The 25,139-nt window shown below is 33.2% G+C and overlaps 2 protein-coding genes and 2 pseudogenes across 6 annotated transcripts in view; all 4 read left to right on the top strand.

Moving 5' to 3' along the window:
• Positions 1 to 17,456, top strand: part of LOC142615028 (putative disease resistance RPP13-like protein 1) — a 71,953-nt gene extending 54,497 nt beyond the window's left edge. Inside the window, exons 11-13 of one of the 5 annotated variants that reach the window (XM_075787695.1) lie at positions 16,340 to 16,401; positions 16,634 to 16,984; positions 17,353 to 17,456. The gene's annotated coding sequence lies outside the window, so the exon portion shown is untranslated. Of the gene's footprint in view, positions 1 to 12,700; positions 12,763 to 13,015; positions 13,137 to 13,265; positions 13,357 to 16,339; positions 16,402 to 16,633; positions 16,985 to 17,352 lie in introns of those variants that run through there. The other 4 variants (XM_075787694.1, XM_075787693.1, XM_075787697.1 and 1 more) reach the window with 4 other exon arrangements.
• Positions 8,155 to 12,506, top strand: LOC142615030 (putative disease resistance RPP13-like protein 1; annotated as a pseudogene).
• A 2,044-nt stretch (positions 17,457 to 19,500) lies between the features above and the next one.
• On the top strand, positions 19,501 to 22,210 carry LOC142615036 (uncharacterized). Its single transcript, XM_075787707.1, has 7 exons — positions 19,501 to 19,684; positions 19,800 to 19,880; positions 20,567 to 20,705; positions 20,775 to 21,047; positions 21,354 to 21,551; positions 21,735 to 21,826; positions 21,916 to 22,210. The coding sequence occupies exons 4-5, from the start codon at positions 20,789 to 20,791 to the stop codon at positions 21,401 to 21,403; spliced, it is 309 nt and encodes a 102-aa protein (XP_075643822.1). The 5' UTR covers positions 19,501 to 19,684; positions 19,800 to 19,880; positions 20,567 to 20,705; positions 20,775 to 20,788; the 3' UTR covers positions 21,404 to 21,551; positions 21,735 to 21,826; positions 21,916 to 22,210.
• On the top strand, positions 21,484 to 22,524 carry LOC142616917 (protein IQ-DOMAIN 11-like; annotated as a pseudogene).
• Positions 22,525 to 25,139: the final 2,615 nt, after the last annotated feature.

Genomic DNA, 25,139 nt, shown 5'->3' on the forward strand with positions numbered 1-25,139 from the left:
ATAAAATATGAAACTGTGATCAACCACAACTGAAAATAAATGTTTTGTAAAAATGTTGTGACACTTGTTAGGTGAATGTATAAAAACTACAATACTTTTGGTTTGTTCAATATGTACTGTTCATCGCTTTTTTTTTTTTTAAAAAATTTCAGTCATCGATTTGTGCTCTTTTTTTTCTATATATAAAAAGAGCGAATACGCTCATGAATAGTGTTATGAACAGTATTTTTGGTTTAGTGACTTGCCTTTTTCTCCCTTTTTTCCCCCTCAAGTTCACCAACTTGGTTTGAGCTTTTTTTTTTCTTTTAAATAATCTTTATACGTTTACTTTCTACTTGTAATGTAAACTTACATTGTATACACATAAAAAGTAGCAAGTATTATATACATTTGCAACAAAAAAAAAAATTGTACAAATTTTGCAAATGTGTACAATATTTACCAATTTTTATGTGTTTACAATATAAATTTACATTGTAAGTCCAATGTATATTTCTATATATATATATATATATATATATACATATATATATATATATATATTATAAAAGAGTGAATGAGAAAAACTACAGTAATTTCGCTACAGTAGTTTTGGTTTATTTAACTTTCACTGTTTTGCTGGCCTTTTTTTTTTTTTTTTGTGAATGCATAAAGTTGTAGTATATTTGCTATATTATTTTTGGTTTGTCCACAATAATTTTTACAGCACTTTCATAACAAATCAAATATAGTAAATTGTTATTAGTTCTAATTTAAACTTACCAATAAAATTACTTTTTTGCCCACCAATAACAACTTGTAATAACCTACTACTTATAATTTGTTGTGAAAATGTCATGGACATAACATTTTTTTGTGTGAAAAATGTTAAGAGATCTTGATGTTGTTACAATATTTTCAAAACTTCTGAGCTGTCAATTCTTTACAAGTTAAAATAAAATATAACAAAATTATAAAAGTATTGTGAAAATGTTGCTTCATTCTATTGTGTTTTTAGAAATTTTTTATTGGTTTAATAAACTTTGTTGAGCCAAAATTCACTATTCCACATACAATTTTCTTGGGTTAACTTTTTGTCTATTTTTGTCTTTACACATTATTTTAAGTAAAAACACATAGTTTTGCACACACACACCCAAAAAAAAAAACCTTAGGAAAAAAATATTTTTCAATTTTTATATTTGGGGTAGTTTACAATTCTTCCTTAAACTTTAAAATCAAGCAATTTTTCCCTTAATATTTTGAAAAGGAGCAAATATGTCATATTGTTATTCTATTAGTTAAACCCTAATGAAAGCTTATGATTCATAAAATATTTTACTGTATAATGTCTAAATTATTCCTGCTAAATTTTAACATCCTAAAATTTTTTTTTACGTATTTTGAGTTTTAAATGATAAAAATTCTTAGAAAGTTAGAATGATGATATTAGGTGTTTTATTTGTTATCTAAAGAATGTTAATTTTCTAGGTTTAAATTTTCAAAACTTATAATTTATCTAATGAAAAATTCGATGACACATGCCTTTTGTTATTTTTGTTATTTTTTATTTTAAATTTATTAGCAAAATTCAGTTGTTTTTTGTTGGAAGATGATAATATTCATTATCATTTTTAGAAGTTTTTAGAAAATAGATATATTGTCTTTAGCAAGTAGGTATTAAAAAGCTATTATAGTTAAATAAATATTTATATGTTAAATAGCTAATCTAACTTTGTGGTTGATCAAAATTCTTAAACGAATGAGATTAACTTTTTACGACACAATTATCAAAATTCTTAAAATTAATATATTTTTTAATTAATGTAAATCTCTATATACTTTAAAAATCAAATAATTTATATCTTTATTTTGTAATACAAATAAAGTCTAAAATTAATCTTAATTACTACTGTATTTTTTCACGAGAAGCACATGTCTTACGCATGCTGCCCTAACTAGTTTTCCTAAAAAGCCCTAGTTATTTGTTGAGTCACTTTGGTTAACGTGCCAACAATAAGACGAAGTCAAAGGTGCCGATTCTATGTATGGTACTTACTTTATTATCACAAAACTTCATGGGAGAAAAACACACTATTGCATAAGACAAGGGAGGCAAAAGCAAATTGGTTGAGGAAAAGCTGCTAACTTTGCAAAGGTCCACCTCGAAAAAAATGAAAGTTACGGAAAAAACAGAGAAAGTGAAAATGACCGGCGGGTAGGGGCAAGTTGTTGAAGTGAACACGTCACAAAGAAATTCATTACTTCGATGAAACCATTTGGATCTCTTTTAAATTTTATCTTTGTCCACGATTGAAGCATACGAATATACAGTTTAGAAATAAAGATATTTATTGATGAAACCATTTGGATCTCCAGCAAAAAAATTGATGGAGTAATGCACTAATGTTTACAAACATAAATCTTTTTATAGCTTAAAAAAATTATTGTTATGATTTACTAAAATGATAAGTTATTGATTTTCATGTAGATCCATTAAAGTACTATTTTAATGGTTATAATTTACAATTTAATTGTGGGAGGAATTCATAATTCACTTTATTAATAAAGCCACCATTCAAATATAATCTTGCTAAATTCATAATCTAATTGGTCAGCTTTATTATATTCTTCTTGTTGATCAATGATTATTACAATATTGGGTAATTCTGTCATACATATTATATTTGATCTCGCCCAGATATGTTTGTAAATGAAATAATTGTTTATTCAATATAGCTAAATCTCTTTCTAGAAAACGATTGAGTCTTCCCATCTTTTGTTCCGTTCTTAAGTCCCTGAACTCATGAAATATCGTTTTCGTAGTATACCAATTCGTTAACATACCATCTAGCCATTATTTTATTAACATAATGAAGGATATTATGTGAATTTTAATATTTTTTTAAAAAATTAATAAAGGTACATTTTTTTTATAAGGTATGAAACATGCAAGATAACCCTCTAACCCAAACTAAACCGATCCCACTTGCACAAGTTTTTTTTTTTTTTTTTTTTGAAGGCAAAACCAATATCATTTAATTACCACTTGCACAAGTTGAATTTCGTTTGTTGCTACATACGTAATAGGTTAGAAATTTCTTAACCCAATAAATTTAGGTTAGGTCCAAAAAACTCTCAAATTCAATCTAACTTTATCCATCAATCCATGCACATTCCTACAAAATTTTGGTATGAAAATAGAGCTATACATTTTTTTTTTGAAAGCTACTTTCTCCTGGTGTGAAAAACCCTCAATCAAATATTTATTAGAGTATAAAAACACTCAATCAAAAAAGCTACCGAAACTAAATAGACACCTATTTTGTTTGGTTGGCAGTGAAGTGGTACTCAGCTACCAGAAACTAATAAATGGACAGAAATTTTGTTTGGTTGGTGATAGTGGAGTGGTAGTTGTGAACAAACATTCAATCATGTCGGTTTAATCATTCATGGGCATTAACTAATTACAACAAACTAAAGAGACTAAATCACAATATTGCGTAAGAATAAGGAGGGAATAGCAAAAATGTGATTGAAAGGAAAAGCCAGAAACTTCACAGAAATCACCTCCCAAGACTCCCAAAAAGCAAAAGTCAAAAAAGGAATTTAAAAGTGGCCTTGCAGTTGCAGGTAGTGGGCAAGTTGACGAACGCGACAACATAAAAATTGTTCAAAAGATCAGTACCTATCTGACAGCGAGACATTACATGTGTCACAATACTATTCGATGAGAGTCAGTGGGCCCCAGACGTAATAAAAAGACACACCATACCCCTCAACTAACGTTTTAAAAGTCAATATTATTAATTAAAAAAATACCAATAATTCTACGCACTAGTATTTTTACAAGAGATTTTGTTTTTAGTTGTGGGTAGTCTAGTTTAATATTTTATTAATTTATTTAATTTTCTAATGACGTTCACACCTCTTGAATTTTTTTTTTCTAATTTGTTGTGACCTAATATAATTGTAATTTAAAAAAAAATTAAATCCCACCAAAACCTCCTCTCTCTTTTTGGTCTTCTTTTTCTTTCCAATTTTTTTCGTCTTTTTTCTCATCCACCTGTTTCTTCCCAATCTTATCAAATATCTTCTCTTTTCCTTTTATTTTTTATTTTTTATTTTCCTTTTCCAATTCTTCTGTGAGAAAGTCTCTCACTGCAAGACCAAAGAAAACACTTGCATCTCTTCAACTTTCACAGAACAAAGTAAACTTCTGTCAGTCTTCACTCCGAACTCAATTTTCTGATTAGGAGTGTCACTTTGATGGAACAATTTTAGGTGCAACAACCATAGAAAGAGAGAATAGTCAAACTTAAACTTACTCCTTTAGAAGAAATCTCATGCACCACTAGTTTAAGATGTTTTTAGCCACTGAGCTAAATTTCCTCATGTATATAACTATTTTCCAGGTCTGTCTACAGACTATACATAAGAGCTCATCAGATATCAATTGAGCCTTACAGCCAATCATTGAAGATGTAAAGCTAATGCTGAATTTTTTTTTTTTATTTTTGGTTTTCTTTTTCTACATCAGAATGTAAAATTTCATTGCTCACAATAATCTTGTCATGGGCTACTTTTATAAGTCAGATGAGCTGATTTTGTGAGGCAGATAGTTTTTTAGGACTAAAAAAGAATATTGACTAGGCCCATCAAAGCTTTCTTTTTTATTGATATATTTAATAATAATTATAATATAAGAAAAGAATGACAATCGCTCAATCACCTGGTTCACTAAATTTGAGCTACTGTTTCCTGACATTGTTGACCTGGGCTTGACGAAGAAATTTATATATTTTTCTTACGCGGTATGACCAGTACGGAGCCGAAGCTTTGAGACGCGGTATGATCACCGTCTACGTTTCCTCTGTTGAGTTTTTTTTTGGCACACGTTTCAAGAGACAAAGGCTAATGTTTATGCACGGTGCGTGAACTGTAACTATAATAATGGATCAATTCAACTGTCATCCACAACGTATAGGCCAAATGGCAAATGCAAACTCAATTTCCCATTTAACTCCAAAAACATCACTCCATTGAATATTGTAAAAGCTAAAGATTGTAAATTTTTTTACAATCAGGCTACAGTGTCATTCTAAATTTAGGATGCATTGTAGCTTAATGGCAAATAAAAATAATATTATTTAATTTTCTCTCTCCTCCTTTTTATTAAAAAATTCTAACACTTTCTCTCTCCTCTCTCTCTCTCTCTCTTTAATGGCAAATAAAAATAATATTATTTTAATGTGTAGTATGGTAAAAATAGAAGTTTGGATGTTGGTGAATTGAAAAATGGTATTGTATAATTGATAAAGTGGTTTTTAAGATGGTAAAATAAGATAGAATTAGGAAAAATGAATGTGGATGCTCTTACTGTGTACTGTTTATGAACCTACAAAATTCACTTTTTAATAACTTTTTCATTAAAATGGGTTCCACAATACTATTTATACATTTAAAAATTATTTTGCTACAGTGTTTTCAGTTTTCAGTTTCAGCAAAATAAGTTATATCCAAACAGACCCAAAGTTGTTGAGAATTTTTTTTTTTTTTTTTTTTGTGTTAGTAAGAACAAAATTATTTTTGTTTATAATTTTTTAAATGATAGAGTTGTTTATTTTAAATAAAATTGGTTAATTGAGCTTTATTTTTTCATAAGTTTTACTATTAGTAAATTTTTGTTGAGCTATTTTTTTAGGGCTTGTATATTTTGTATTAATTTTTAGATCTATAAATTTTCTATAGTCACTAAAATAAGAAAAATACTAGCGCTACAAATTTTTTTTTATAAATTATTGATGTAATAAGTGGTTACTAGTAAGTAAAAAAATTATGTAAATGGTGGGTCCATGTACCAACCAATAAGAATTTACTACCAAAACAGTTTGTAAAAATATTGTAAAAAAGTTTGTAAGGATAACATTACTCTTAAAAGAATTAATGATATTATTTAAAGGAAAAAAAAAGTAATTTTATAGAACAAAATTGCTAAAATTAGTACACATATATATAATAATATTTTTTTAAAAAAAATTTAGGCGGGGGGGGCAAAGCTAGTTACGTCCGTAGGTATGACCATACTAGCCATTTAATTAAACATGTTGGAGGTTGGGACCAAAAGTTGTATTTTTCATTGATATTTAAGTGAGAAAGCAACAAAGATAGGAACGACCCTACGTGCAAAAGTCGTTTCAAAGTTTGTATAGAAATAATGAAATGGAACCTTACCTTCGTGGAAGCTATTTGTTCACTCATTACTTGAGTCATGAGTCACAACTTCAATTTGATATGAAGATGCATGGAGCATCTTGCACATCATCCACACAAAACTTGCCCATGATTGTCGAGAGTCTTTTACCATTGAATATCTAGGTAAGTTCTTACCCTCCACTAACTTTTCAATTATTTAATAAAGAGAAATGTATATTCAAAATATTTTCATAAAAGTGAATTATAGTTATTGTGTATGAAAAGTTTTTTACCTTTTGTCATTAATTTTTTTTACTGCTATTCAAAAGATCACATTAATTTATTTTTACTATTATCTTATTAATCTCTTGTTAATTGTCTGAGCTTACACCACAAATTTCTTCCTTCTTCATGTATTTTTGTATACCCATTGTTTTAGTATTAAAAATAAAAGAAAAAATAATAATAGTTAAGGACTAATATAACTAACTAGCTAAGGTACTAGGGAGAGATAAAAAAGACACGAAAATATTGTAAATTATTAAATAAAACGTATTATTTTATTATTACCAAATAAAAGACGTTAGATTAGCAAAATATTTGTAAGAGAGAGAAAAAGAGGGGCCTCCTACTATTATTGCCATGTAAAAGTTTTCTTCTGACATATCCCTAAAAAGAATTGCGCTTTTTTTACGCAACAAACTATCAAAAATTTTCTTTAGGAGACTTTGTTTTTAGTTCTAGTTTAATATTTTATTAATATATGTAATTTTCTTTTCACGTTTACAGCTATTGTGAAATTTTTTTTTTAAATTTGTTGTGACCCAATATAATTGTAGTTGTTTTTTTAATGTAGATCCCACCAAAAGCAATGTAAAAGCCTACGTATGTAGTATAACATATACTACGCTCGTAATCCCTACATGTTAGGACTTAGGATTTTTCATCTCAAACTGAGTAAATAAAAATCAGTTTAACAGCAGTACACATATTCTCATCTTTTCTTAAAATTACATATATCTTACATTCACAGAATAGGTCCGTTTTGGCACTCCCTAAATTGACAATTATTGATACTTATATTTTTTTTTTTTTTCCACAACATTTTCACAATACTTTCGTAACAAATTCTAAACTGCCGGTTTTTATTGGTTGTTATGAGTGGGTAAAAATGTAATTTAAGTGGTAAATTAAATTAGACTGAAAAATAACTTACCACTATGATTTGTTGTGAAAATATTGTAAAGTAATGGCTATTTTCAAACATTTTTTTTGCTATAATGCAAGTTATGGGTACAATATTTTTATAATAAAATCTATGTAATTGTTTTTTTTTTTATAAAAAATTATGTGACAAGTTATTAATGGTAGATAAGGGTAAAATATTTTCACAAAAATTTCACAATAAAATTTATACAACTATTTTTTTTTAAAAAACTATGTGGCAAGTTGTTAACTATAGATAAAAAAAAGTGATATTAGTAATAATTCTAAATAAGAACTAACAATAATTTGCTAAATAAACTTCATTCTAAAATTATTTTGAAATTACGGTGTTAACTTTGTAATAAAATGTCATGATATTTTCATAAGAGTCTTTGTTTTTAATTGTGGTCAGTCCAGTTTAATATTTTATTAATAAATTTAATTGAGAGATGCAACATCTATAATATTTATTATAACAAATCACAGGTGGTTAGTTGTTATTGGTTTAAATTTGAACCTAACACTAAGATTACTTTTTTATCCCAATAATAATAACTAGTAACAATTTAATTTTCTTCTGACACTCACACACAGCTATTGTGATATATTTTAAGGTAAATTTCAAAAACTACTCTAAAGTTTAGAGTAATACAAAGCAGGTCTAACACTTTTTGAAAATAACCAATATGGTCCTCAAACCACCACTATACGAAGCAGAAATTTCTTTTTCGTCTTTTTTCTCATCCGCCGTTTCCTTCCTAATCTCATCAAATATCTAATCTTTGCCACCAATTCTTCTGTGGAAAAGTCTCTCACTACAAGACCTAAGAAAACACTTCGCAGATTTCTTTGACTTTCACAGAACAAAGTAAACCTCTTTCAGTCTTCTCTCCGAACTCAATTTTCTGATAAGAAGTGTCACTTTGGTTACTTCATTTCATTTTCAGTGTTTCCTTCTTTCCCACAAGCGAACCATGTCTGTAATTGGAGATGCTGCTTTATCCGCTTTCTTTGGGAAGCTGTTTGAGAAGCTAACTTCCGATGATTTGCTGAAGTTCTTTCAGCAAGAGAAAGTTGATGCTGACCTCAAGAGGTGGAGGACAACGTTGATGAAGATCCACGCAGTTCTGGATGACGCTGAAGAGAAGCAGATGACAAACAGGCTTGTGAAGATCTGGTTGGATGAGCTGGAAGACTTGGCCTATGATGTGGACGACATCTTGGACGAGTTTGCTACTGAAGCTTTGCGACGGAAGTTGAACCCAGAACCCAGCACAAGTAAGGTACGGAAGATCTTTGATGCTTGTATTGGTTCGAATCGGAGTTTTGCTACCTCAATGCGGTCCAAGATTGAAGAGATTGATACAAGACTGCAAAATATAGTGACTGATAAGAAAGATCTGGAGTTGAGAGAAAATACTGGGGGAACTACTAGAACAACAAGATCAAGGGTGCCCGCAACTTCTTTGGTGAATAAAGGTCATGTTTACGGCAGGGAAGAAGATAAAAAGGCTATTGTCAAGTTGTTGCTGAGTGGTGAATCGAGCGATGCTCAGCTCTCTGTGATTCCCATACTTGGTATGGGAGGGTTGGGTAAGACAACTCTTGCCCAACTAGTCTACAATGACGATGAGGTGAGCCGTTATTTTGATTTGAAAGCATGGGCTTGTGTTTCTGAAGATTTTGACATTATAAGGGTGACTAAAGCAATTCTACAATCTGTCACTTTTGAGCATTGTGATGCTAATGATTTAAATTTAGTACAAGTCAAATTGAAGGAGAAATTGTCTGGTAAGAAGTTTTTGCTCATTTTGGATGACGTTTGGAATGAAGACTACGATGACTGGACTAAGCTACGTAGTCCATTTGAATTTGGGGCTTCAGGAAGTAAGATTATTGTCACAACTCGAAATTATGATGTTTCATCAACAATGGGAACTACCCCAGCTTATGAGTTGAAAGAGTTGTCAAATGATGCTTGTTGGCATTTATTTACCCAACATGCATTGGGGGCAACTGATTTTACTGCACATCCAAAACTTGAAGAAATTGGTAGAAAAATCTTAGACAAGTGTAAAGGCTCACCTTTGGCAGCAAAAGTACTTGGAGGCCTTTTACGCGACAAACATGATCATGACCAGTGGAAAGATGTGTTAGATAGCAAGATTTGGGATATTCCAGAGGAGAAGAGCAGTATTTTTTCAATTCTTAAATTAAGCTACCAATATCTCCCTTCACATTTAAAGAGGTGCTTTGCTTATTGTTCACTATTCCCAAAAGATTATGAGTTTGAGGAGAAAGAATTAGTTTTGCTATGGATCGCAGAAGGTTTTTTCCAAGAAAGAAAAGGAAACAAGCCAATGGAAGATCATGGTGACAAGTGTTTTCGTGATCTACTTAGGAGATCATTTTTTCAACGATCAAGCAACAATGAATCAGTCTTTGTCATGCATGATCTTATCAATGATTTAGCTCAATGGGCAGCAAGAGGCTTGCACTATAGATTGGAAAACATATTGGATAAGCAATTTGAGATTTCTACAAAGGTACGTCATTTCTCTTACATTCGAAGTTTTTCTGAAGGCATGAAAAAGTTTGAAGACTTCCCCAAAGATATGCATTTACGGACCTTCCTACCGCTACCAATAAAGAAAAGGGGCTACTTAACAAACTACATTCCTAATTGTTTGCTACCACAATTAAGATGCTTAAGGGTATTATCTTTATGTGGATATGAAATCGTTGAGCTACCAAGTTCAATCGGTGATTTGAAACATCTAAGATACTTAAACCTTTCTAATACTATGATTACAAGTTTACCAGAATCCACAACTTCTTTGTACAACTTGCAAACGTTGTTATTGAAAGGTTGTAACCGCCTTATAAAGTTACCAGAGAAAATTGGGAATCTACTCAATCTTAGACATCTTGATATTACTGATGTGGATTTAATTAGAGAAATGCCAGCAGGAATAAAAGAATTAAAGAGCCTACAAACATTATCTGATTTTTTTGTGGGGAAAGATACCTCATCTAAGATAGGAGACTTGATGAACTTGGACTCTCTTAGGGGGACACTTTGCATTTCAAATTTAGAGAATGTTCTTGATGTTGAGGATGCACGAAGGGCCAATTTAATTGGTAAGAAGAATTTAGATGCATTAGTGATGAAATGGAAACCTGAGCTTGATGATTTACAAGTTGCAGGATCTAGTCTAGATATTCTTGAGATGCTACGACCTTGGACAACAGTGAAAGAAATTTCAATTGATGGCTATGTTGGAGCGAAATTTCCAACTTGGTTTGGACATCCGTCATTTTCTAATATGGTGCTTCTAAGGATTGAAAGGTGCAAGAAATGCACATCCTTACCTGCAATTGGACAATTACCATCCTTGAGAGACCTTGCCCTTGTAGGATTGTCTGCAGTGGAAATCATTGGTCTTGAGTTTCATGGGGAAGATTGCCCAAAGCCTTTCCAATCCTTAGAGACACTTTGCTTTAAGAATATGCAAGAATGGAAAGATTGGATTCCATGCAAAGTTGAGTACGAAGAATTCCCTCGGTTGCGTGAGCTTTTTATTTCTCAATGTCCTAAATTGCAAGGAAAATTGCCTCACCATGTTCCATTATTGGAAAAATTTTCTGTTAATGGATGTGAGCAATTGGACGTTTCAATTCCAAACTTCCCAAAGCTTCATACATTAGAAATTAAGGGATGTAAAGGGGTGGTGAGTAGAAGTACAGATGAGTTATGCTTTCCAAAATCAACTATTCTTTCTATTCCATATGTGAAAAGCTTGACCGAGGAGTTCATGCATGGGTTAGCTAAGGTAGAAAATCTTACGATAGATAATTGTAAGGAGCTAACATCTTTGTGGCAGGATGAATTCAAATCCCTTATAACGCTGAATATAAGAGGTTGCTCAAGCCTTGTCAACATCAGCTTGACATCTACTTTAAGGACACTAAATATTGAGGGTTGTAGTGGTTTGAAATCCTTGTCAATCTCTAATTGTACATGTTTGGAAAAGGCAAGCATTGAGAGATGTAATTCTTTGACGTTGATTTCAAGAGGTCAGTTGCCTCAAAATTTGAAAACGCTAAATATAAGTGGTTGTGAGAATTTGCAGTTGTTGGCAGATGAGGGAGAGGCTTCTTCTAATTCTTCTTCTCTTCTTGAGGACTTGGTTATTAAGCGCTGTCCATCTCTAAAATGCTTATCATCAAGTGACGACCTACCTACCACGCTTAAACGCCTTGAGATTTGGTCATGCATAGAGCTCACATCCTTATCATCAAAAAACGAGTTACCTACAGCTCTTAAATACCTTTCTTTATACGACTGTCCAAAGATGGAGTCAATAGCGAACAACTTACCCAACAATGCGTCTCTTGAATATCTTTATATCCAAAGTTGTGCAGAGTTGAAATCCTTACCGCTGGGCCTACACAAACTCTGCCATCTCAATAAGATCGAGATATCGGGCTGCCCTAGTTTTGTAACCTTCCCAGATGGAGGGTTATTCCCCACCAGCTTGAGAGAGCTTTCGATCTATCGCTGTGAGAAACTGGAGGCTTGGCCCAACTGCATGCCGAACCTCAATTCTCTTGAGATCGTCGATTGTCCAAGCGTCATATACTTTCCAGAAGAGGGTTACCCCACCAGTCTAACATCACTTTCATTTGGCGGGGAGAATATCTGTAAGCAAGTAACTGTGTGGGGATTGCACAGACTAACCTCTCTTACAACACTCCGTATTTATGATGGAATTCCAGATTAGCAGTCGTTTCCAGATGAGCAAGATGGGAAGCTGACGATGACGCTTCCTTCCTCTCTTACCCGGCTATTCATTGTGAGAATTCCAAATATAGTGATTCTATCTTCAAAGGGCTTTCAAAATCTCTCTGCTCTTGAACAATTGGACATCTTAGATTGCCCTAAACTCGCATCCCTCCCAGAGAAGGGCCTACCTCCCTCGCTTCTGCGACTTGTAATTTTCGAGTGTCCATTGTTGAAACAACACTGCAAGAAAGGCGGGAGAGAGTGGTCCAAGATAGCCAACGTCCCTTTCGTTTGGATTGATGGGAGGTCTGTCTATGAGTTGGAGGAGGAGCAGAAATAAAAAAATTATAAAACAAAGAGCAATATTTATTCATAATAGTTACTCCTTCCTTCCAAGTACAACATTATTTGGTTTCATAATATTTCTCATTACATTGTTGACATCAAAAGCAGAATACAACAAAATCCTCTATGTTTGTATATGAACAATACAATTTTAATAATTCAAATCCTAACCCAGGCTAATTCTTGCAGTGTTGCAGCAGAGACTAGCTTCTGAATTGCTAAACATTCTACTGGATTTTCAAAACACGGAGGTATGTTAAATTTAATTATTTTCCTCTTTTAACAATTGAACTTCTGGCACTCTGAAATTTTAGAGTCAAATAGTTTGTAATTTATTTGAATTATGTGAACACTTTATGCTGGGACAAACAGTTATTTGATAAAATGCCTAAAAGAGATATTGTATCGTGTTTGAAATTTTTTACTACCTCATCAATATCTCATATACTTTGTAATTTATTTAAGTTATTGGCTTGGCTATTAGCTGTGATTTGATGATTGCAGGTTATATGTCGTGTTCCACATCACGATGATCAGTAAATGTGCACATATTGGCAGGATGCCCTTTTAATACTATGCCTGGGCAGATTGTCACTTAAAACATATATCATGCCTTCTGCAGATGGTAGGAATTTTTTAACTATAAGTTTGTTAATATCATTGTTTCCTCAAAATGTGTACCCACCAAATATTAGTTTGATATAAATAATATTGACTATTCCATAACTTATGTTGATCTTGACCGCTTCATTAGAGGGGGAGGGGCAGCAATAACGTATGATATTGAATTTTGCAAACCCTATATGCCTGGTCACACAGCTGTATGATAAAATGACTAAAAGAGGTATTGTATCATGTTTGAAATTTCACCTCATTAATACTTCTTATACGTAATAATTTATTTGAATTATTGGGTTGGCTATCACCTGTGATTTCATGATTGCAGGGGACGTATCTTGTTCTGCAACACGATGATCAGTGGATGTGCACAACATGTCATTTCGAAAAAATATTGTGCCTTGCATCGATTGATCAAAGCATTGTCACATATGCTGCAGATGGCAGGTATTTCATAACTTTAAGTCCATAAATATCAGAATTTCATTTACATGTTACAATTTTATTATTAAATAAATGAATAGCGATAGTTATTTCATTTTAACTTCTTATATTGCATGCATTATTGATTCATATTCTCTGCAATATTTTTTTTCCAACTGGTTAAAAATCTATCCTAAAGTGCTCCCCTTGGAACTCATTTTACGGTACTAATTGGCTCCTATTTGGGAGGAGAGATGCTCTTTGGATACTGATCTTTCTCATTCAATTATTGTTGTAATTGTAGCCACTCTTTTGGCTATTTGGAATGCAGTTTTATGGAGCCATGCTTGAAGGAAAGGCTGTCAATGCTTCTCAACTCTATATTACTGCAAGCATGTGGTTATGATCTGTAACCAATAGCTAGGAATCATTCCCTAATGTAACTTTAAACCTCCTGTCTAAAATTTGGAACGATTTGTTGAATTTAAGATCAAACAGGGAACCGAATTTCTGATCAAAGCATGCTGACTGATCCTCTTCTTGACCAGAATTTAAGGCTTTGTCTCTGACTTAGTATCCATGTTGAACGGGGAATGAATTTCGTGATGCGGTGAATCTTGTTTGATTTGCTGAATACCACTAATAGATGATGTTGCAGATTGGTTAGAAATTATTAAATTTCATTCACATTCTACAAAGATGTACTAATGTACAATTTCCAAAGCATTAATTTCTTGGCAATTTGAGAAACTAGACAATTGCTTCTGCAAGGTGGTTTTGAGGTTCTACCTTATTCTTATTAGCATCCATTTATCAAATCTTACATGGAGTAAAAGTTTACAAGTCAATTGTCATTTAGTTCATTGATTAATCTGCTCTGTTACTAATTAATAGTATTCTGTAATGGTATTGGCCTTTTAACTTCTTTTTCTGAACTGATGCATGTATGTACTACCAGAAACCACCCCACCAGCAAAGTTGCAGAATCAATCAAAAACCTTCTTAGACCAATGAAATTTATTGGTTCTCCAATGGCTAAGAAGAAGAGCTGGTTCAACATATTGAAGAGGTTCTTTATAAGAGAGACAAACTCAAAACAAGAAACGGTAAAGTGATTTGCTTATTTGTTCAGTTTTGGCCTTTGATTCTGTTCCTCACTGCTAGAACAATTATCAGGATAGGAGAAGGAAATGGATTTTTGGAGGGCTTTAAGATCAAAAGTTATCCTTGCTCACTGCACCATCATCATTAAATGAAAGAAATCTAGATGAGGCTGAGGAAGAGCTGATCAAACGTGCTCTTGCTGTGGCCCATGCCACCAAAGCTGCTGCTGAAGCAGCTGTTACAACTGCTCTAGTTGCTTCTGAGATTGTCCAGTTCACCAGCACCCCTCAATATAACCATCAATGTGTAAATGACGTGGAAGAGTTTTCAGTCATTAGAGTTCAAGGTGAAGCCCCTCAGTCCAACTATCAATGCGTGAGAGAGATCCATGAATTTGCTGTCACTAGAATTCAGTCTGCCTTTAGGGGTTTACCTTGTGAGTTTAAACTTTAAAGAAGGTCTCTCTATCTTATATCTCCATCCTCAAATTTTATTAATTCTCTGCTAATTGACATGTGTTGGAAACTATGTATATGATATAGTTCTGCCTATAAGAAGGAAACATATTTCAGGAATTTGGTACTGACAGCAAATTTATGTCAACTTTTAACTCTAATAATAGCAGGAAAAAATAAACACAAATTAGACCTGTTTTTTTAAGTTCTCAAAGATTGTGTAATTTTGATAAAAATATGTGGGAGAATTTTGCAGGCAAGGAAAGCTTTGTGGGCGAAAGGAATTATGAGGCAGAGCTATAAGATGCCAAACTTTAACTACCCTAAAGTTCTTGCAGTCCATTGTAATTATTCAGTCACAAGCCTGCACAAGAATATTTGGAATGGTGGAAGGCACTTGAAATTATGATGGAATTGAACAATCGCAAAATTGGAAAGACAAGATAACAAGGGTATGTAATGCAGCAAGAACTGGCTTATTCTATTGTGGACAACACACCGACCATAAAAAATCTGTTTCTCATTTCTCTCTTTCAAGAACATTAGTCTTCTGCCTTTCTAAATAACTATATTACCTAATAGTCTTTAACTTATTTTAAGTTATGGGCGGCCAAATGTTATGAATTTCAAATAGACACAAACAGACTAACCTCTCTTACATCACTCCGTATTGATGGTGGAATACCAGATTGGCAGTCGTTTCCAGATGAGCAAGATGGGAAACTTACAATGACGCTTCCTTCCTCTCTTACCCAGCTAACTATGTAGCATTCCAAATATAGTAATCCTATCTTCAAAAGGCTTTCAAAATCTCTCTGCTCTTGAACAATTGTTCATCAGAGATTGCCCTAAACTTGCATCCCTCCTAGAGAAGTGCCTACCTCCCTCGCTTCTGCAACTTTATATTAAGGACTGTCCATTGCTGAAACAACACTGCAAGAAAGGCAGGCGAGAGTGGTTCAAGATAGCCAACGTCCCCTTGTGTTCAGATTGATGGGAGGCTTGTCTATGAGGTGGAGGAGGGGCAGCAATAAAAAAATTGTAAAACAAATGGCAATATTTACTCATAATAGTTACTCCTTCCTTCTAGGTACAACATCATTTGGTTTCATAATATTTATCATTACATTGTTGACATCAAAAGCAGAATACAACAAAATCCTCTATGTTTGTATATGAACAATACAATTTTAATAATTCAAACCCTAACCCAGGCTAATTCTTGCAGTGTTGTAGCAGAGACTAGCTTCTGAATTGCTTAACTTTCTATTGGAATTTCAAAACATGGAGGTGTGTTAAATTTATTTATTTTTTCCTCTTTTAACAATTGAACTTCTGGCACTTTGAAATTTTAATTCAAATAGTTTGTAATTTATTTGAATAACGTGAACACTATATGCTTGGGCTGGTAGCTATTTGATAAAATGCCTAAAAGTGATATTGTATCGTGTTTCAAATTTTATTACCTCATAAATATCCCATATACTTTGTAATTTATTTAAATTATTGGCTTGGCTATCAGTTGTGATTTGATTGCAGGTTATATGTCGTGTTCCACAACATGATGATTAGTAAATGTGCACATAATGGCAGGATGCCCTTTCAGTACTATGCTTGTGCAGATTGTCATTTCAAACATATATCATGCCTTGCCATTTATTCATTCTTGTATCCTTTAAATATTTGTAGTTTTATTATGTGGCTTATGTATAAAATATGCAGGTGCATCCTGATGCTCGGTCAGATAGAAATAAATCCATTCCCAGCTATCACAAATTATGTGTTATATATGGTGAAGAAGTTTGTAATGGAAGATACAGCATTTTGACATGCAATGCAGATTTTGACAGTGAAGAACCAGATTTGAGGATTGGTAGGTTTCTTGTTTCAGCTACAAGAGCTTCCCAAATAATTTTAAGGAAGTTATTATCTGCTTATATATTGTCTTATTTTCTTTGTTGTGTTCTTAACCTACTATATCAGTGTCCTTTCAGTGCATTATTTCCGTTTCTTTCATTGCTATCCTAATTCTGATGACATAGAACCCATACAATTATCATTCTAAATATTTCTACATGGTTGTCGGGTTGACAATGCTGATCTATCTAACTTTGGCGAAAACGAGTGTTACCCCAGCATTTAATTTTAAAAAATGAAGTAAAAGTTGTCTCATTGAACTCATCATCCTTGAAATACATATTTCTTATTGCATTAATTAACAAAATCTCTGGTCTGTAATAGGGGATGATATCCATTGCTATGCAAACAGTGGTTGTTCGGCAACAGATTGGACACCTCCAATGGACCGTTATCTCATAGATGTAATGCTAGAGGAAGAAGGGGAAGAAGACTGATTACACTTTCAACAATCAAGCATGGATAGATATGTTTATGTTATTCAAGGAATGATTCTCATTACTACATGATGAAGATTTTCTGAAAAGTCATTATAGAAAACAGTACTTTGATATGAAAAATCTTCTTTAACAGACAATTTTCATGGGATGAATCACATCAAATGGTCACAGATTTTGATGATGTTTGGGATGCAATATGAGAAGGTGCTTTGTCAACTTATTTAAGTCTTAAATGTCAGTTGAGTATACATAGCTATTGGCTAAGACTTTGTTTATGTAGGAACACCCAGATGCAAAACCATACAGAATCATAAAAAAGCCAAAGTATAATGATTTGTGGTTAATTTGTGGAGATCCAGCTTCTGATGAATGGTGTAATCAGCGCGTCAAGATCTAGGATGTAATGGTGTTGGTGAGATTTTGGCTTGACAAGCTTATAAACAATCTCAGAATTTGCTTTTTTTTTTCCCATCTACAAGTATTTGGTCTTTAGTCAATAAGCAATTAGATATATGTGTTCAATGTGTCTAGATATATATACCTGTGCTATTTCATACTGCATTGATCACAATAGCATTTTGTCAAGAAGATGTGTTTAAGTGCTTTCTTGAACCTAGGGGAAAAAAGAAACAGAAAGAAAACAAGTTCCTATTGCCTGTTTAATATAAAACATAGTGATCATTGAAGTCAAAAGAAATTTTTTTTTTTAAATGAGCAAATAAAGAATACCTTTCCCCATATTTACGTTATTTTAGAATTTTCTGAAGGTGCCAAACTTAATAATAGCTATCACCGAAGAACTGATTGGACACCATCAGTGGACCGATATTATATTGATCTAATGTTAGAGAAAGTCCATTAATATAATTGTTTCCTTAATATGTGTACCCACCAAATATTAGTATGATATAAATGATCTAGACTATTCCATAACTCATGTTGATCTTGACCACTTCATTAGAATGCAAGGCCCCTTTAGTTTAGATTAGATTTGAATTTATTGAATCAAATTCCATTACTAATTGGCTCTCTATTTGGGCAGAGAGATGCTCTTTGGATACTGATTTTTCTTATTCTATTGTCATTATTGCAGCCACTCTTTGGGCTATTTGGAAGTGGCGGATATTATAGTCATGCTTGAAGGAAAGGTTGTACACCTCTGTCTACTATTGGACACTGTTTGTTGATTGTAGGATCAAATGGGGGGCCAAATTTCAGATCATTGTAGAAGTTAGTACCTAACGAAAGAGTTTCTCTTGAGGTACAAGCTTTGTATTCAAAGATGAAATGAAGAACCAAATTGTGGTACGCCTTTATACTATACGCAACACACTCTTAAGCGATGTGAAATATTTGTTCCATATTTTAAACCACAAAGTAAATCATACAAGCACAATTATAATAAATGCTTACTAACCAAGAGCCTTGGACCTAAAATTGTGGTACTAAACTAAACTGGTTTTACAGCCCTCTATTATATTACATCAATGTCTTAGCATGAAAATTTTTAAATTATATTGAAGCTTCAGTTGTTTGTTTGTTTGGTTTTTTTTTGTTTTGTTTTTGTTTTTTGTTTTTGTTTTTGTTTTTTTGTTTTTTGTTTTTTGTTTTTTTTTTTGTGTGGGTTCCCTTTTCCTTTTTCTTCCAAAGAAATCATGAAACCATAGAGAAACTTGAGTTTTAGTTTTGGGTGAGTGGCACTTTGGATTGTTCATCAAAGTGGGTTTATGGGAAAATTCATTATGATATTGGTCATCATCAAATTTGGTTTTGTGGGAATCTATAAGATGTGGGATTCATATTCGAGGTAATGGGTGTGAGAAATTAGGTCCTGTTTTAAGAGGCAATCAATTTTCAATCAATTATTTTTTTCTAATTTTTGGTTGAAGATTCTTTATCCTTTAAAGGAGTTTCATTTGTAGTTTTCATTGGGGACTATTCAGAATGTACCTGCCTCCATTATGGATTGGACTCGGATTATTACTGAAATAAAGAACAACAATGATTGGTTATTGTCGCAACTGCCGGATGCTTTAGCTGGGACAGAAATTCCATATTTACACCTTTCTCCTCCTTTTGAGACATGCTCTGTGGACCTTGATGTATATGGGAATCCAAAGTGTTTTTCAGCCATTAAATAAAGAATCATTTGAACAGAATTAGTACACATTGTGCCTAAAATTGCAGCTTTAAGATCTACCACTATGGTTAACACAGTAATTTACTATCTCGTTAGACCATCATTTGGACAGCATTAGTACACATTGAGCACTGGTGTTTTCGCCTTTGATTTGTAGTTTTATCTAACTCAGTTTCTTTTCAAAATTTCAGCTACTTCTTGGTTGGCTGAAAAGAAATCCATAGTGCCTTCTCGGACAAATCATGAAGGCTCATCCTATGCAGTTATTAAAGGTTTGTTAGCTGCACTTGTACCTACTACCTACTAGTAGCTCTGAGGTTTGCAGCCTTTGTTGTGGAATGCAAAACACCATGCTGGGAGATTAGAGCTGTTAAGTAAGGCATTGTTGTCATGCATTAGGGATTTTCTAAACCCTGGGTTGATCAAGTCCCAAGCAATTTCTCACAAATGCTTGTCAGCTTGCCAATTCTGCAGCTTCCTCTTTTATGCATGCAGACTGGTCATCTTTTTTACCTGAATTTAATAGGATTTCTGTCTGAATTTCATAAAAACAGTATCCATGTTGAAGGGAAATAAATTTCTTGTTGTGGTGAATTTTGTTTGATTTGCTGAATACCGCTAACAGAGGATTTTGCAGATTAGTAAGAAATTGTTTTAAATTTCATTCACATTCTACAGCGAAGCACTAATGTAGGATTGCCATAACATTAATTTAATGGAAATTTGAGCAACCAGACAATTGCTTGTGTGAAATGGTTTTGAGGTTCATCCTTGTATATTCTTCTTAGCATCCAGTTTTCAAATCTTACATGGAGTAGAAGTTTGCAAGTCAATTATAAATTATTTCAGTGACTAATCTGCCTCATTTCTAATCGATAGTATTCTGTATTGGTATTAGTCTTTTAACTTCTTTTTCTGAACTGATGCATGTATGAATTCCCATAAATCACCCTACCAGAATAGTTGCACAATCAATCAGAACCTTCTTACACCAATGTAATTCATTGGCTGTCCAATGGCTAAGAAGACGAGTTGGTTCAACATAATGAAGAGTTTCTTAATTCTTTATCAGAAAGACAAACTCAAAACCAACCAAGGTAAAATAATTTGCTTTTTGTTCAGTTTTGATCTTTGATTCTGTTCCTCACTGCTAGAACCATTATCAGGGTAAGAGAAGGAAATGTATTTTTGGAGGCTTAAGATCAAAAGGTTAGCCTCACTCACTGCACCATTATCCTTGAATGAAAGAAGTCTAGGTGAGGCAGGGGAAGAGCAGATCAAGCTTGCTCTTGCTGGGGCCCATGCTCTTACTGCTGCTGCTGATGCATCTATTATAACAGCTCAAGTTGCTACTGAGGTTGTCTGGTTCACCAGCACGCCAGAATCTAGCCATCAATGTGAAAATGAAGTGGAAGAGTTTTCTGTCATTAGATTTCAAGGTGAAGCCCCTCAGTCCAACCATCAATGTCAGACAAAAATCCATAAATTTGCTTCCACTAGAATTCAGTCTGTCTTTCAGGGATACCATGTGTGTTTAATCAGCCTCTCTTTATTTCAGATCTCCTTCCTTAACTCCTGTTTATTCTCTGCTAATTTACAAATGTTGGAAACTTTGTATATTATAAAGTAATGCCTAAAAGGAAAACATATGTCAGGAATTTGTCTGCACACAAATTAAATTAGACCTGTTTTTTTAGTTCTCAAGGATTGCATAGTTTTGATGAACATCTATGGGGGTTTTGCAGGCAAGGAAAAGGTTTACGGGCTCAAGCTATTATTAGAGGCAGAGCAGTAAGACGCCAAGCTATAAGCCTATAACTACCCTAACGTGCTTGCAGTCCACTGTGGTCGCAGGCCTGCACAAGAAGATTTGGAATGGTGGAAGGTACTTGGGGCTATGATGAAAGTAAAGAATTGCAGAATTGGAAAGACAAGATAACAAGGTATGGATGCAGCAAGAACTGACTCGTTCTAATGTGAACAACACAACTCCCATAAAAAATCTGTTTCTCATTTCTCACTTTATAAAACATTAGTCTTCTGCCTGCCTAATTAACTACATTACTTAATAGTGTTTAACTTATTTTGCCTTTAAGTTATGGATGGCAAAATGTTATGACTTTCAGATACACACAAACAATCAAAGAAGTTGAGATGATAGTGTTTTGTCAAAGGAAGAGGCAGATGCATTGTTTATGAGTAGGAAAGAGGCCATCTGGTAGGATCCTTTTGCTTTATAATCTTATGATTTTACATTTCTCAAGTTTTGGTTCAACTATTGATTTTTTTTACTGAAACTTTTTTCAGAAGTCAGCAGATACGGATCAAAACATAATAAATGGAAGATGGAGGCACTGGTTGGTCCAATGGGTAGATACACAAATTACCAAAAGTAGAGAACTTGAATATTTGGACTCGGCTTTCACTTCAACTCTAAGACAAAGATATGACTACAGAAGAAAGCAACTAAATCTAAAAAATGTTAAGGGACAAAGTAAGTAGGAAGGATTGGATTCTCCAACATTTGTTCCCAGAGGATCTATTCATCATAGAAGGCAATTCTCATTGAGAGACCATAATTCTTTGTTAAGCTCTCCTGTTGTTACAACTTACATGAATGCAATTGAATCTACAAAGGCAAAAGCAAGATCAATGAACTCGCCAAAAATAAGGCCCGGGAATTTCGATACATAATCTGAAAGCTATTCATCATATAAGAATAACCTGTCTCTCATATCCTCTATTACTACTGAAGTGCCAACTGGTGGTAGGATTGGCAAGACTAGTAATTTCTAGCAAAGATATCCAAACTCGAAAGGCCTTCTAGGTCCTATAAAAATCTGTCAGAAGGTAAAGGGTCTTAGCTGTAACTCAGAGTGCTCATTGCAGATTTTGGATTGACATGGCTTCAGATAATTTCAGAAGTTTGGTGCAAGAAGAGTTCTTGGTTACTGTTTCAGGTTGGAGCGGAGAACATACTCAGTAATTTGATTTAGTTTGAATAGTTAAACAATGGGATGCTATTTCATTTCATTATTAAACGAGTAGCCCAGTGTAATGCTGCACAATTGATTGACATACATTTTTATTTATTTATTTGAATAAGCTGATATTATTAACAGAAAAACCAGATAGTACACTGAAGCTCACAACACCAAGACGAAAATAGGCAGCAAGCTGCTTGCCCTGCTTATACAGCTCAAAATTAAAACCAACACCTACACACGCTCAAGCACCTATTACAACTTCATCACATAGACTAAGACTATCTATACAAACATAGGATTCATATGGATACCAAGCCCATCACAAAGAGCTTTATCATTGGCAGAATACTTCTTGGGAATGCATATGTATGCACCTCCTTTCCGATCAATTTCAGCTATAATTGGCTTCACCAGCTGTTTCTCAATTCGATTCAAACCTCAAAATATAAAGTTATACCTCTTGCCTCCACAAGTGGTAAACACTAGACAGTAGCGACTGTAGCAATTTTCCCCACTCTTAACTATCAGACACTTGTCCTTCAACATCTCCTTACCCCACTTGAGAGCTTCTTCCCACTGGTAAGGAACAGATTGTCTTGTACACTTCCTCATCTTCTAGAAAAGGGACATACTTAGTCTCTCTTCTTATGACAACTACAATTGGGAAAATTATATGCAAACTGGGATCAAAATTAAGGTTTATCAATACCATGACTCCAGGATTCTGTTTTAAGTTCGTCGTTTAGGACACTAGAGACTGGGGAAACAAAACAACCACTGAAATTGTTGGAGGCAGGGGTAGTAATTGGAGTAAAGTTGTAACAAGGTAGTCATACTAGGAGGTGCGGTTGGATCACCTCCTTTAAGTACCTTCATTTACTGTTCCACCAGATTTGCACATATTGGAGCCTTAGCCTAAGCTAAATTCTCACCATTATACCAAATCTTGCTTCTCAACATAATACATTTTTTTCACAAAACACGTTTCATGGCCTTTTTTTTTTCTTTGATTTTTTGTGTGCCAGAAAGAAGTCTATTTAGCTATATTTTGCTTGGTCTGGGCTACATGGAGCACCGTGCACCGCTCAACATCTTAGTATGTCGAGACAATTTGACCATTTAGTGTAGCCGACCATAATTGACTTTGGTGAAAGATTTTTGCAGATGAAATGGTCCTTATGTCAATTCTGTCTTGAGTTGCAGTTCCAAATTTGTTATGTTGCAATCCAATGATAAATAGCGTTGGTAAAAAACTATCAGGAAGTAAAATGAAATTCTCGTCCCTCGGCTTTTTGTATTAGACACTGATAGTAAAAGAGCTCTTTTAAGTTCATTTGGGTTTGGGTTCTATGAGAGCTTTTTTTTTTCTAGCTCAATACCTATGGATAATTGTGTGTAACCTACTAAGCCCATATACACACAAACAAAAACTAAAGACAACACCTTTTGCCCACCAGAAGAGGTAGCATTAGACAAGGTGCTTGAATTAGACGAAAAGGAGCATACCATGTGTATATGAAGCCCGTTTTGAAGCGTAGGTGAGCATATTAAGAACACCTAAAAAAAAAATGAACACCACTAAATTTTTGGTTATTTTTTTTAGGTTGGATAATTCAAAAGTTACAATGGGAGGGGAGATTTAAGAAATATTTAGAGGTGCTAGTTAACCTACAAGACTCTTGGACTAAACCAAACTTATTGGTTTGAATTAAGTTGTAACATACTTTAAAAAAAATTAAGAAAAAAAAAATGAAAGTCTCACAAAAACTCTCTTTCATAAGTTTTTAGCACAAAATTAACAAAAATTCTATGACCACACACTTTAACGCAACTTAGATACATGGCAAGTGAATTACTGTTCACTAAGCTCTTGCAATGAAAATGAGTTTGGAAACACTAGAAAATCACAAATTGTTACCCAATCAATTTTGCAAGTGACCACTTTTATAATGTTGAGTCAGTGATTGTTGCCTAACCCCCCACGTCTCTCTTTTTATTTTTTTTATATTGTTATTGAGAATCAACCACCCACGTCTCCGGTTCTCTCATTAAACTATTCTTCCTAATGAAAAGACCAAGTTTAAATACTCTTCTTATTTAAGATATTCTTCCTACTAATGTTCACTTGAGGATTTAGTCATAAGATTCTTAAAAATAATGATAATAAAATTAAGTTAAGAGAGAGATATTGTATCATAAGAATTAGATATTAATGGCTATTTCTTAGATCCACTTTTGAAATACACTAGTATATACCCGTGCAAATTAATTAAAAATTATAGTTGAAAAATTACAAATATTACTAAAATTATCATAAGTGAGATAGTCAAAACTCTAAATTAACAATTAACACACACACACACACATACACACAGAGAGAGAGAGAGAGAGAGAGAGAGAGAGAGAGAGAGAGAGCAATTTGACTTAGGGACAATATGAATTGTGCAAGTTTTATTATATAAAAATAAAATTTATAATAGATTCTTAAATTAATTAAAAATATATATTAAATTTTATACTATATGTCTTGCAATTTTTGGTAAT

Source organism: Castanea sativa, chromosome 11 (assembly GCF_040712315.1).
Source record: "Castanea sativa cultivar Marrone di Chiusa Pesio chromosome 11, ASM4071231v1".
Taxonomy (NCBI): domain Eukaryota; kingdom Viridiplantae; phylum Streptophyta; class Magnoliopsida; order Fagales; family Fagaceae; genus Castanea; species Castanea sativa.

Excerpts from the sequence above, each read along its gene's own strand:
- LOC142615036 (XM_075787707.1), top strand. The coding sequence starts at position 20,789 with ATGTATTTTTGGAGGCTTAAGATCAAAAGGTTAGCCTCACTCACTGCA. Across the intron at positions 21,048-21,353 it reads TTCTGTCATTAGATTTCAAG|GCAAGGAAAAGGTTTACGGG; the intron begins GTGAAGCCCCTC and ends GGGGTTTTGCAG.